This window comes from Carcharodon carcharias, chromosome 3 (genome assembly GCF_017639515.1).
Source record: "Carcharodon carcharias isolate sCarCar2 chromosome 3, sCarCar2.pri, whole genome shotgun sequence".
Classification (NCBI taxonomy): Eukaryota; Metazoa; Chordata; class Chondrichthyes; order Lamniformes; family Lamnidae; genus Carcharodon; species Carcharodon carcharias.
Genome location: NC_054469.1, coordinates 196,931,459 through 196,945,410, shown reverse-complemented (window position 1 = coordinate 196,945,410; position 13,952 = coordinate 196,931,459). Strand labels below are relative to the sequence as shown.

The 13,952-nt window shown below is 40.2% G+C and overlaps 1 protein-coding gene across 2 annotated transcripts in view; it reads right to left on the bottom strand.

Moving 5' to 3' along the window:
* anln (anillin, actin binding protein) overlaps positions 1–13,952 on the bottom strand; it is a 105,313-nt gene that overhangs the window by 31,963 nt on the left and 59,398 nt on the right. For both annotated transcript variants that reach the window (XM_041184916.1, XM_041184917.1), the window contains exons 14-18: positions 13,582–13,770; positions 11,503–11,629; positions 9,850–9,898; positions 9,707–9,763; positions 2,975–3,010 (exon numbers count right to left, since the gene is read on the bottom strand). In XM_041184916.1, coding sequence (XP_041040850.1) covers positions 2,975–3,010; positions 9,707–9,763; positions 9,850–9,898; positions 11,503–11,629; positions 13,582–13,770 — 458 coding nt within the window. The remainder of the gene's footprint in view (positions 1–2,974; positions 3,011–9,706; positions 9,764–9,849; positions 9,899–11,502; positions 11,630–13,581; positions 13,771–13,952) is intronic.

The window sequence follows — 13,952 nt, the reverse complement described above, 5'->3', positions numbered from 1 at the left end:
TTCAACCACACATGAAATCCAAGTCCATCATTAATATTTTACTCAAGATAGCTGCATTGAAGGATAAAGGTCTAATTGTGGGGAGAAACCATCATCTGACTGTTCCTGTTGATCACATGAATGTTAAGGATTCCATGGCTCTATTTAAAATGTGTTCTCCCAGTGTCTTATCGAGTACTGAATACTGAGCACAGTCAGAGGTGTCATCTTTCAGATGAAACATTATCACACTGTGTTTGTGGGAGCTTGCTGTATGCAAATTGGCTGCTATTTCTTTACATTACAATAGTGACTGCGTATGAAACGTACATAATGGGCACTAAAGTGCTTTCGAGGTCATGAAAGGCGCGACATAAATGCAAGTCTTTCTTTATTTTAAAAACATTCCTTCTTCAAACAATTCCATCAACCTCACAATGAATGGTCATTTATATCATTGCTCTTTATGGAACACTGTTGCCATGTTTGCTGATAGAAGAGTAGAATATGAAGAGATTAAAAGGAACATGAGGTGATGCGATTAAAAATGAGATAACTGCATTTAAAATAAAAAGTGAAATATTAAACAAACTAATCAAACTTAAAAAGGATGAAACCTCTGGTCCAGATAGATTGCCTCATTCATTAAAAAAAAATGTAGAGATGAGATCATAGAGCCAATACTCCACATTTTTAATAGTATGTTAGAGAAAGGTGTAGTGACAGAGGACTGAGATAACTAATGTTATACCTAAATTTAAGAATGGAGGTTGAACATGTCCAAGGGGATTATAGACCAATTAGGTTCACAACAGCGCTAGGGAAAATAATGGAATCCCCTAGGGGAGAATAGAATATCTAAAAACCAGAAGTACAATAATGAATAGTTAGCATAGGTTTTGAAGAGGTAAAAGACAGTTATTTATCTAGATTGATTTATCTAGATTTCTAAAAAGGCCTTTGATAATAGACTAATGAATAAGGTCATATAATGCAGTCAGGGGACAAATTACTGAATGTTTACCAGACAGTTCCAGGACAGAAAGCAAGGAGTAGGGGGTAAAGGGTAGTTATTCAGAGTTGCATTTGGGAAGCAATGTTCGGTGAGAGAACCACCGTTGTTTACAATTTATATTAACAATTTAAATTTTGGAATCAAAAACAAAATTTCTAAATTTGCAGATGACCCCAAATTGGGGAGGGGGAGGATATTCAATAATATGGAGCATGGCAACAAGTTACAAAAGGATATTAACAAACTTGTAGAATGGGCATATCAATGTTGAAATTCATTAACCAATTATTCCCAGTGATCCCTAGATCATACAGGCACATACATGCAATCCATCTCATTCTGGAGCTCCTTCCCAAACACCCCAAGCAACTAAGTCTTGCAGTCTTTTCATCCATGGCTTTATCCATGCTCCCTTTGGTTGACAGAAGCAAGTGGAAGAGAAGGGAAATTTTAATCAAGACAAAACAAGAGATTCCATTTTAACAAGAAAACTGAGGAGGTTGTATATTACTTACAAAATAAAAATCTAAATGCGATAGAGGAGGTAAGGGATCTGGGTGCACAAATTATTAAAAGAAGTGACACAGATTAACAAGGCCATAAAAAAGGAAACCAAGCATGTGGGTTTATTTCTCGAGGCATAGAATTGTAAAGAAATTATTCTAAACTTGTACTGAACCTTGGTTTGACCATTCCCAGAGTGCTCCTTATAATTCTGACCACCTCATTATCAAGAAAATATAAAAGATATTGGAGTGGGTGCAAAAAGAATTTACAAGGGTGATACCAGAAATGGGGTATTACATCTTTTAGGAGAGGATGAATCGGCTGGGGTGTCTTCTCTCTTGAAAACAGAAGGCTGAGGGGTGACCTTAAAAATTATGAAAGGTTTTAATAGAGTGGACACCAAGACACCAAACTGGATTTTGCCAAGTGGGTCATGATCGTAGTATGGGCAGCAGCAACATAGAGGTACCTTCAATAGGAGAGGGGCAGTTGTCATTGCAGCAGGTACAACATTAGCAAAGATATCAGTGTCCAAGATGTGGCTGCACCAGCATATCTTCTGCTTTGGAAACCTGAGCATTGTGATTTACTGTCAACAAATTAATAAAAAGTTTCAAATGTCTCGCATCTCAGTTATCCTGCTGCATTGCTGGCCTTCTGTCACAGCAGGGCCCGTGCACCACTGGAAAAATTTCAATCCATTGCCAGAATAGGAACTAATTGCCATATTAACATCCTAATCAGCTAAGGGGGCCCAACCCCAGGAAAAGCAGACGCAGGCAAGAACATGTCACACAGCTGGCCTAGTATGATTTCATCAAAATTCTCTACGGCTCCCCTAAAGTCAAGATTGCTTCCGCAGGGCTGAGAGATTCATCTGTATGTTTCCATTGAGGGTGGGGGGTAGAGGTGGTGAGGGAGAGCAAAAAGAGGCCACCAATACAAGATAGCATCCAAAGAATGGTCAGAATATGGAACTTGCTACTACAAGGTGGTTGAAGCGAATAGAATAGATGCATTTAAGGGGAGACCAGAGAAGTGTATGAGAGAGAAGGGAACACAGAGAGACATGCTGATGGATTTAGATGATGATAGATAGAGGAGGCTCAAATGGAGCATGAACACAAACTTGGATTGGTTCAGCCAAATGGCCTGTTTCTCTGCCCTATATCCTATATAATCACTAAACTACAAGTAATTAACTGCGTAAATGCAAGAAGGTGTATCAATCTACAACGCTATATAAATATGTGTTCCACGGTCGTAGCATGGTTATAACACTGGGATGCAAATTATTCAGTATCTAACATGTCAAAGATGTACATTCAGTGATAAAATTATTCCATTCACTATTTTCTTATTTAGATGAGATGATCACAGTTTCACTGGAAGGCATAAAAATCTCAACTAACGCACACCATCAGTGCAAACTATTTAATGCAGCATTCTATACTGTGTGGTAATATAACTTACTGTGATTGAAGTCAACAGCCTCTTTGGAGTAATGGCCTAAGAAAAAAGATAATCTTTTAGTTATTGGAACAGGCAATCACAGTGTTAAAAAATTACCCTCCTGGTATCTGCATGCAACCAGAATATCATCCAAGGTGTGTAACAATATGGAATTCGTCATTAGTTCAAAAAGTTGTTAAAATGTTATATTAACTCTTTCAAAAAGGGGCAGAAGGAAGTAATGGACCTTCTTCCAGTGAGCAATACCCCACAATTAGGGGTTAAACATAAACCCGGGTACACAAATCCATACAGGAGTGCAGGTTTCCCCTTTCATGGGAGACCAAATTTGTTTATGGAACTGCCTTCTAGTCATGCACATAGGACAAAGGTGTCTGAACTATAATAAGATGTGCTAGATCAGTTATAGCAGCTGTTTCATTCAGCTTCTGCTTTTCACTATAAACATTTTTTTTTAATAATGTAACTTTATTACAAGCAAGATTTTCAGCAGTGCCAGATCCAATTCCCAATTCCCTTTTCTCACTTATGATCTTACAGCCGTAAAAGACAACTACTACCTGAGTGGCCAAAGTCCCATTTCCGCCTATTCCAGCAGCATTTATTTAATCTTGATCTTAAAAGAAATTATTGCGATTAATCTTACAACTAAAAGTGTTTAATCCAGTTAATCTTGGTTTGAAAAATAGAAAACGCAGGAAACACTCAGCAGGTAGGGCAGCACTGTGGAAAGAGAAACAGGAGATAATGTTTCGGCTGATGACCTTTTGTCAGAACCAGAAAAAGTTAGAAATGTTACAAGTTTTAGGCAAGTGCAGAGGCAGGGAGAGGTTAGGGGTGGGGTAAGAACAAAAAGGAAGGTCTGTGATATTGTTGAAAGCCAGAGACAGATTAAATGATGGGGGGATGATGGTAATGAGACAAATGAAGAAAGAAAGGATGGCTCCAGTAGCACTTTACAAGGGAAAGCAGAATCATCAGTAACATCCAAAATCATCCAAAAGCAGGAAAACACAAAGGAAAAAAAATTGAGGGTAAAGGTTATGATCTGAAATCGTTAAACTCAATGTTGAGTATGGAAGGCCGTAAAGTGCCTAAGTGAAAGATGAGGTGCTGTTCCTTGAGCTTATATTGAGCTTCATTGGAATAGGGTAGGAGACTGAAGATGGAGATCAGAGTGGGAATGGAGCAAAGAATTGAAGTGACAGGCGAATTGAAGCTCAAGCTTATGCTTGCTGACTGAACAGAAGTGTTCCAATCTGCATTTGGCCTCCCAAGTATAGAGGAGACCACATTGTGTCATTTCTGCCTCACCTGCCTCTGGGGATCTGTTTCAGCCCCATTACACCACTGATTTCTTCTAGGTGAAAGGTCATTAACTTTAAATATTAACTCAGTTCCTCTCTCCATAGATGCTGGAGACCCACTGAGTATTTCCAGCAGTTTCTGTTTTTGTTTCAGATTTCCAGCATCTGCAATATTTTGCATTTGTAATCTTGATTTTAATCACACTTAGTACTGCTGTCACTGGTATATTTACTGGCCAGCATTTCAATTAGTTTCTGGTTGCCATGTTAGTTATTTTGCTGTCAGTTTTGACCCATGTGCCAATGCCCAGCTTTGTCTTTACTGTTACCATGATTTGTCTACATACAGCAAAACCTGACAACGTTCAGGGTTAGGCTGATAAGTGGAAAGTAAGATTCAGCCCACACAAGTGCCAGGCAATGACCATCACCAACAAGAGAAAAATTAACCGTCTCTCCTTGACATTTAATGGCATGATTATTACTGAATTCCCCACCATCAACATCCTCGTTGTGGGGGTGGTGGGAGTCATCACTGACAAGAAACTTAACTGGACTAGCCGTACCAATAATGTGGTTACATGAACAGGTCAGACGCTGGGAATTCAATGGCAAGTAGCTCGCCTCCTGACTCCCAAAGCCTGATCACCATCTACATGGCAAAAGTCAGGGGAGTACTCCCCACTTGCCTGGATGAATGCTGCTCCAACCACACTCAAAAAGCTCAATACTATCCAAGACAAAGCTGCCAACTTAATTGACACCCCTCCACCATTTTAAACATTCACTCCCTCCACCATAAGCGTACTGTGACTGCAGTGTGTACTATTGACAAGGTGCATTGCAGCAACTTGCCAAGCCTCCTTCGACAGTGCCTTTCAAACTGACATCTACCACCTGAAAGGAAAAGTGCAACAGACACATAGGAACAACATCACCTGCAAGTTTCCTTACAAGTCACACACTATCTTGACTTCAAACTATAATGCCGTTCCTTCACTGTCGCTGGGTCAGAAACTGGGAATGTCCTCCCTAACAGCACTATGGATGTACCTAGGCCACATGCACTGCCCCGGTTCAAGGCGGATGCTCACAACCACCTTCTCAAGGGCAACTAGGGATAGACAACAAATCAAAAACAGAATTACCTGGAAAAACTCAGCAGGTCTGGCAGCATCAGCGGAGAAGAAAAGAGTTGATGTTTTGAGTCCTCATGACCCTTCAACAGAACTCATGAGGACTCGAAACGTCAACTCTTTTCTTCTCCGCCGATGCTGCCAGACCTGCTGAGTTTTTCCAGGTAATTCTGTTTTTGTTTTGGATTTCCAGCATCCACAGTTTTTTGTTTTTATAGACAACAAATGTTTGCTTTAGCAGCGACATTCACATTCCACAAGTGATTAAAAAAAAGGCAAAGGTTGGTTAAAGCTGGATTAATTAGTTCAAAGTATATTGGTGTTAATACACGTTATATTTAACATGGTAGAGGTGGTCAGAGGTACTCAAATATCTCTTACTTTTCAAGTCAATCCCAGCCTCTAACAAAAGTAGTTATTTGCTTAGTAAAATGCTCAGTGTAACTGAATGGGTGACATATTGCTTGATCTTGAACCTTGCTTCCAAATAGCTTGGGCATATCTATTCTGATTTTCCTCTCAAGTTATTTCTCCAATTATTCCATTCCCGCATACACCATGCTCCGTGCTCCTACAGGCTTTTCCTCCCATTATCCTATTCTTGCCCTGCTCTTGGGCTTTCCCTTCCAGTATCTCATTCCTGGCCGCGCACTGCTCCATCTTCTCCATATAACTGTTTTGATTAACAAACATCAAAAGAACTAATGATCAAAAAAAGTAACATGTTAATTGCAGAAGTTAACTGTTAGTTCTAATGTTAATAGTACACCATTTCCCCAATCCCACTGAAAGTAAATGCACATGATAGAGCACCACTCCACAGGGCCAGTAGTAGCCTGGTACTTCAACCGCCCCCCCCCCACCCCACCAAAACCATGGTACTGAATATACTTGGGTCTGGAGGATCTCCTACCTTCCCCCTCCCTCATACAACATACAGAATATTACGTTTCAGAATGTTTGACTCCACTGGTGTTTTAAACTATTCCCTTGCCTTTCTTGGTCTCCTGAAAAAGGCAAAGGAATTTTGTTATAAGATAGCACTATCCTAGTTTCTACACAAAAAGTAGAAATAGAATAGAAACAGATGTGTATAATGCATTTAATGTAGAAAACATTCCAGGGCACCAAAAGGATGCCAACAATGAGATATTAGGAGGGGTGACCCAAGTGTGTGATCACAATGTGGGTTTTAAGGCAGATCTTGAAGAAGGGGAGGGAGGTTTAAAAAAAAGGCAAAGGTACAGAACAAGAAGAAGCATAAAAGACCAGTGTCAGAGGAATACAGAAGAGTGGTGGCTGTCACAGGTCTGCAGGATGTGAGAGATGGGAGGAGGGAGACAACCAAGGATTTAAAAAAAGGATGAGAATGATAAATGAGAAACTGGGAGACCAGGAGCCAATATTAATCTGCAAGCATGGGGCAATGGGTGAGCAGAACCAAGATCAGAGTAGGATACAGTCAACAAATGTTTAGATGAGCTGAAGTTTATGGAGGGTAGAGGATGGTAGACTGGCTGGAGGGAATCACAGGCATGGGTGAGGATTTCAGCATCAAATGGCCTGAGATAGGAGAGCGGCAGGTGATGTTACAGGGTGAAAGTAGGCTATTTTATGATGGAGAGGGTATGAAGTCAGAAACATAGTTTGGGGTCAAACAGGACACCAAAGTTGGAGTCTAATTCAGCCCAAGATTATAACTGTGTAGGGGATGGCATCAACAGCAAGGGAATCAATGGCAAAGGCTGAAATGGTAGCTTCGGTCTTCCCGCTGTCCAGGAACATAGTAGTAGGAGTAGGACATTCAGCCCATTGAGCCTGCTGTGCCATTCAATTAGATCATGGCTGATCATCTACCTCAACACCACTTTCCCATGCTATCCCCGTATCCCTTGGTGTCAAGTGGTATCCAGATATCTATTGATTTCTGTCATGAACATGCTCAATGATTGAACTTCTGCAGCCCTCTATGGTAGAGGATTTTAAAGATTCACCACTTTCTGAGTGAAAAAAGTCCTCCTCATCTCAGTCCTAAATGGCCTCCCCCTTATCCTGAGAATGTGTCCCCTGGTTCTAGACTCACCATCCAGGAGAAACATCCTACCTACCTCTACATGTCATGCTTCTGTAAGAATTTTTAAGTTTCAATGAGATCACCTCTCCTTAAAAGACAAACCCACCATCCCAGGAATTAGTCTAGTAAACCGCCGATGCAGTCCCTCTATGGCAAGTATATCCTTCCTCTGTCTAACTGGAGGAAATTGCAGATCATCCACGATTGAATGGCAAACAGGCAATCTGACAACTTATGTAGTGGAGGGGTTGAAAGGAAATGTAGCAAAGTGAAGTCTGGGTGTCTTAAATGTGGAAATTCATCCCATTTACGCAGATTAAGTCATCAAGGGGCAGCAATTAAATGAACAAGAGAAGGTCACAGATAGATCCTATCTAACAGAATGATAGGTTCTGGATGGGGGCGGGGAGGAGGTGAGAAACAAATGGAGTTGGGCAGTCAGTTAAAAAATAAATTACAAAAAAAGTGAAAGATCATCTTTCAAGAATGCACTGCCAGCTGCTCAAGCTTCCCACCTAGAGTGCTGTGTTATAAAATTACATCCATCAATTTTCCCTTCAATTAGCAGCTGCCAGTATTGTAGCCAATGAGGTTTAACTCAGGTGTGATTATTTCTTATTGAAAACTTTTCCCAATGCTCTACCATAGTGACTTGCAACAAAGTCAGTATTAGCAATCAAGCAGATGTGCAACTAATCATTGTTATGCATTGTGCTTAAGCAAGACAATTGGAATTGTGACATTTCACAAAACGTTAATCATAGTCCAGCTGGAAAAGGTTGGTAATCAACTAGTAGAACAAACTTTTGGGCAATTTTAAACTGTCTTTTTTGAGGGTCAGTCTCAGCTGATCCAAGCCCTGTTCTCAACAAAGATCTTCACTTGCTAAAAATGCAACGCTTGCTCATAATCAAGTTCACTGATTTTTCTTGCCCATCCTCCATACGTATCCCAGGATACTAAGGCCAGTTTGCAATGTTTCACAACCACACATCTTTGATCTTAATGTTTTGGGATTAATTTAAGATGTACTATTGGTAAGTGAAACAACTCTGCTACCTATAGTTGGGAGGGGAAGGAGTAAGGGAGAAATCAGGAAGCTTTGGCCAATCAGTTTGATACTAAGCATGATTGTTGATTTCTATGGCTTGCTGCTCACCTCCTATCATCATAAATAGGCCAATTTAAAAAAGACGAGGAGGCACTGTTCACTTTGTGATAAATCAAATACATTTACAGCTCGTGCAGAATCAATCAATAACGTGCTATGTGAATTGTACCCATTCATTTACTCCATATGAAATGCATGTCTGGAAAAAATTCAAAACGTTTCCAAATGTAGGCCAGTCAGAAATTAAGGGACATCAGGGTTGGGGTTTTATTATTGACGTGTGAGCAAGGAAGATGAATACTGTTATATTGAAAATGTGAATCATACCAAAGAGCAAATCAGTTCTCGAAAGTAATGAAATACTCCCAGATGAAGTGCAGACATTTTGCACAGAAACTATAAGAAGAAAATATATTTAGCCACCTGGTTGTTCTTAACAAACATAAAAAATGTAGAGCAACTAGTGAAGTTTCAGAGCCTGCAATCTGGTTTGAAGAACAATTCAATTGCTGAAGGCAATAGACTCCACAATGCTAAAAAAGAACAATTTCAAGTTAGCCTATAAAAAAATTGAGCGATCTAATTAAGTCTAATAAAATGGGAGCAAAATCTCTCATTGACATAGAGCACTTCATAAGGAAACATAGTAGGATACATAAATCAATATCAGAAAGAAATCAGAATGTGTTTTTGTAGAAAAAGCATGCAGTGACAGTTTTGCTGCACTAACTTTTAATTTGTATTTTAACAACAGCTTCAATTTTTCCTCACTGCAATATTTTGTGCTCTCACAATACATCTGTACAAACTAACAGTGTGACAATTAATCATTTAAACAAAAAATGTTGAATTCATTTCTTGGAATGTTGGGAAGAGGAAAGGTGACCCTCTCGCATTGTATACCAGGCCAAAGTCTTGGCCCTTTCAAGCTATTTTGCTTCTTTTACATCATGGCAAGTCTCAATGTCGTGATGTGACCTCTTTTTCTTCCTCAGTTAAATTACACTTGGTAACTTTATATGTAACCCCTCCCATCAGCCAACTGCTGATGGATTACAAAATCATTCAAAGAAACACAATTTCAAGCACAAGCTTCTCCTTTACCTTAGATTTATTAGGTTTCTTCTTCTTGTCTGTAGTAATGCTCTCCCGGCTCTGTGCCTAAAAATAAGAATGACAATATTAGTGAGGTAACACACGCCAAAAAGACAGTATTATATTGGTGAAATAATATATTGCATACTTACTAAACTATAAACTTCTATTTCAATTTCAAAGTCGTTCGAGACATCCTGCCTAAAATATAAAAAAAACAATTTAAGCGTGCTTTGCAAAGCAAAAGGCCAAAGTAAATGCCCAGTTTTTGCAAACATGGAGAAACATGCAACTGCTAGAACTATAGTACTACAGTGAAGTACTGAAGGATTGCTGAAGTGTTAGTCTCAGTCAATGGTTCTTAAAGAATGGTGTTACTTTTGATAAGGCACTAACGAAGTGATGGCTGGTTCTAAGCTAGAGAGCTTCAGTCTCATGCTGACTTTCACATTCAGTCAGTGCCCCACTGGCGCTTGTCTGCCTCTGATCTCTCTGCAATTTTATAATGGGGCGGGCGAGGCCTAGGGCAGCCCACTCTTGCCCCAATTTAGGCCCTCAAAGGTGATAAATTATTGGCCACTTAAGGGCCACTTCCTGTCCGGCCTCAACTTTGAGGCTGGCAGGAGGAATTCAGGGACAGGGGGAAGCCCAGCAGGTCATCCTGCTCTGCCCTTGGGCAGGAAGTGGGGTATGCCTTCCTCAAGGGCACCCTTCCCACACTGGATGCCAACTCTCTCCCCATTCTTCCCCTCTGCCCAACAGGTCTGCCCTCCCCGAGGATGCTCACTCCCTCCTGGCCTCTCCATCAAGACACCCACCTCTCTTTCCCTACCATGAGAAACCCCCACTACATTACCTAGCCCTGGAATCTGGGACTTAGAATCTGGGGACTGCGTGTAGTCCAGTCCTGGCCATTGCTGGCACTGGCAGGACTACAGACCTGCTGGTCAATAGGTTGGCTGGCTGCTCTCTGAAGTGGGACTTCCACCCGAATGAGGGGTGGAAGTCCCATCTCCAGTCAATTTGGCTGGGGGGTGGCTGTGATTGACAGGGCCATGCGCTCCACCAGCTCTTCGGGTGGTGAGGTGGGAAAACCAGCAATTCAAAAAGACATGCCCCATCTTTGTTTTCAGTCCACAAGCATTAAAAATCCAATCTCAGTTGTTTGTCGTAACAGTAACATAAATCATGAGAATAAAAGCCACATTGTTGTTACCTGCACTTAAGACGAATCATATCATCCAGTCTGGTTTTGAGAGTGGGGCCAAGGGTTCTGACCTGGTCTCTGGTGTGGCCTCGGCCGTGATGTTGAGTGTCAGCAGCTTTTTTTTTGGACCAGCTCACAGGCCACCTGAAGGACTTTCATCCACGGACCATACTTGAGAACCACTGCCCTAGGTAATGTGCTCAAATTCTGGAGCAGAGCTTGAACCCATGACCTTCCAACCGAAGGCAAGTGCGCCTTTGTTTCACTGCTTTCCAAATCCCTATTGGTATGAACTAACAATTAAGCCCTTCATCACAATTATTAGAGCATGTGATTACAGGATGAAAATAAAGCAGTACTATCGTTTGATAATTAACCAATAAAAACATAAAATAAATCATGGAGATAACAGTTTTCCGTTGCTTAAAAAAACTCCAATTTTATACTGGTCATTTTTTGCAGAGATGTATGCTGTGCTGGGTAGATTACCTGAATGCAAATAAATTGTTAACACAATGTGAAAAATAGTTTGAGTCAGGCTGCAAATATGCAAGTTAAAAGTGGACTTATGGATATTGCTGCCACATTTGTTACTTACAGTGTAAATTTTGTGGGGAAACTAATAGCATCTCCACAAAGTGCATTCTGGGTGGAGGCCAGGGGTGTAGCCACCATATTTAAAGCTCCTGCTTTAATCAGTATAAAGAAATAATAGCTGGTAGCATCTGTTAAGAAACCAAAAAGCAATGAGCTATATATGTTAAATTAAATTAATTTAAAAAGTTAAAATTAAAAAGAGAGACTTTCTGGTATAAAAACAGTTTTACAGGTACAGTGTCTCAAAATCTGGCTTTCTAAAAACTGGCGATGTCCACAAACCAGGCATTGTTTTAAGCTGCCATGCATGAATTTTAATTATTATTAGAAGTGTAAAATATCTTACTGGTTTGTTTGGCTAGGTGCTTAATTGGCATGTTGACTAGTTATTGGTTTTGCGCACCTGTCCTTTCCTGTGATCCAAGTGACCCATGACACCACCCAATCCAGCTCAGCCCAATCCGTCTGACTCGAAAAGGTCAGCAAGATCCAAAATCCACTATGGCATCGGTCCCAAGGTTGCCTGTTTTGAGACACTGAACCTGTACTATATACGCTTTTCAATTTAATAATACTGGCAATAAAAACTTGGTATTTTTATTTAAATGACAAGTAGATACTACAATTCATTCAGATATAGATCATATAATCAATTCTTTGGAACACAAGAAGAGGAGTCATTTTGGACTCAAACATTAATTCTGTTTCTCTCTCCACAGATGCTACCAGACCTGCTGAGTTTTTCCAGCACTTAGTTTTTATTTGCTTTCACTTAATTATGTCTGTACACCCAAAATAATTTCTATTTTTTTTTCCATACAATTCATTGGGAGCCTAAACCAATTAAGGCCACATAGGCTCTACTTCCCTTCAGGTCCGAGGAAGAGTCATATTGGACCAGAAACGTTAATTGTTACTCTCTCCACAGATGCTGCCTGATCTGCTGAGTTTTTCTAGCACTTTCTGTGTTTAATTTCAGACCACATAGGACTATCTTTAACTTCATGCATTTGCTGCATCAAGTTTTAAACCTCGTTAGAGTTTTTAATTCAAACTACAAATCTAGTTGCAATTACAATCTATCACTGCGTGGATCAATACCATGAACAAATGAGCAATTATTACAATCTTCCATTAAGATAAAGGCAAAATACTGTGGATGCTGGAAATCTGAAAATCTCGGCAGGTCCGATAGCATCTGTAGAGAGAAAGACAGAGTTAACGTTTTGAGTCCATATGACCGCTTTGTGGAACACATTCGGACTGTCCGCAAGCATGATCCAGACCTTCCTGTCGCTTGCCATTTCAACACACCACCCGGCTCTCATGGCCACATGTCCGTCCTTGGCCTGCTGCAATATTCCAGTGAAGCTCAACGCAAACTGGAGGAACAGCACCTCATCTTCCGATTAGGCACTTTACAGCTTTCTGGGCTTAACATTGAGTTCAACAACTTCAGACCATGAACTCTCTCCTCCATCCTCACCCCTTTTGATCCCCTTTCTCAAATATTTATCTAAAAAAAAAATTTTTTAAACTTTTATCTATATATATTTTCTCCCACCTACTTTTATTATTATTTTAAAAAAATTATTTCCATTTTTATGCATTGCTTTATCCCCACATTTTAGCCTATTTCGATCTTTCTTCCCACCCCACCCCCACTAGGGCCATCTGTTACTTGCTCATTCTGCTTTTTACTCTTAATGTCATCATTAGCACCACCATCAACACCCCTTCAACCTTTTGTTTATGACATATTTTGCAATCTCTCCTTTGCCTCCACCTATCACTGGCCTTCTATTTAGCTTCACCTGTTCCAGCCCCCTTAAACAGTATATATTTCACTATATTTTTACTTCTCTTTCGTTCTGAAGAGTCATATGGACTCGAAGCATTAACTCTGTCTTTCTCTCCACAGACGCTGTCAGACCTGCTGAGTTTTTCCAGCACTTTTTGTTTTTGTTACCATCTTCATTAGTTGGTTCAGCTTTAGCGTAGGGCTAATCAGTTTTCTTGGCTCTATATTTTCAATTCCAATTTACATTAAATATCTTTTCCCACTTTAAAATGAAATTACCCATTTTGTGAGCTACTGAGCAGATGAAGTCAGCCTTTAAAGGAAGGCGGATTTCTGAAAGTGCAATACAGCCCCTTGATGGAGCGAATTCGCTAGCTGCTTTCTCTGTGTGATCTCCTCTTTTATTGATCGACACCCCCTCGCTCTTTAGTTTGTTCAGTTCAGTAAGAAGTGCCAACCTCTTTTCACCTAAGTGCAAAAATAAAACAAGAGTTCTATGAATCAATTTGCATGTATTATTCTTTAAATTGTATAGACATGTTTTATGTTGCAATGTCATGCTTATTCTATTCAGCGTTCCACTTTGATTGCTGTCAATTTTGAACTGAATTTGCAATGGAGCTTGATATGATCCATCCCAAGGGAATTTG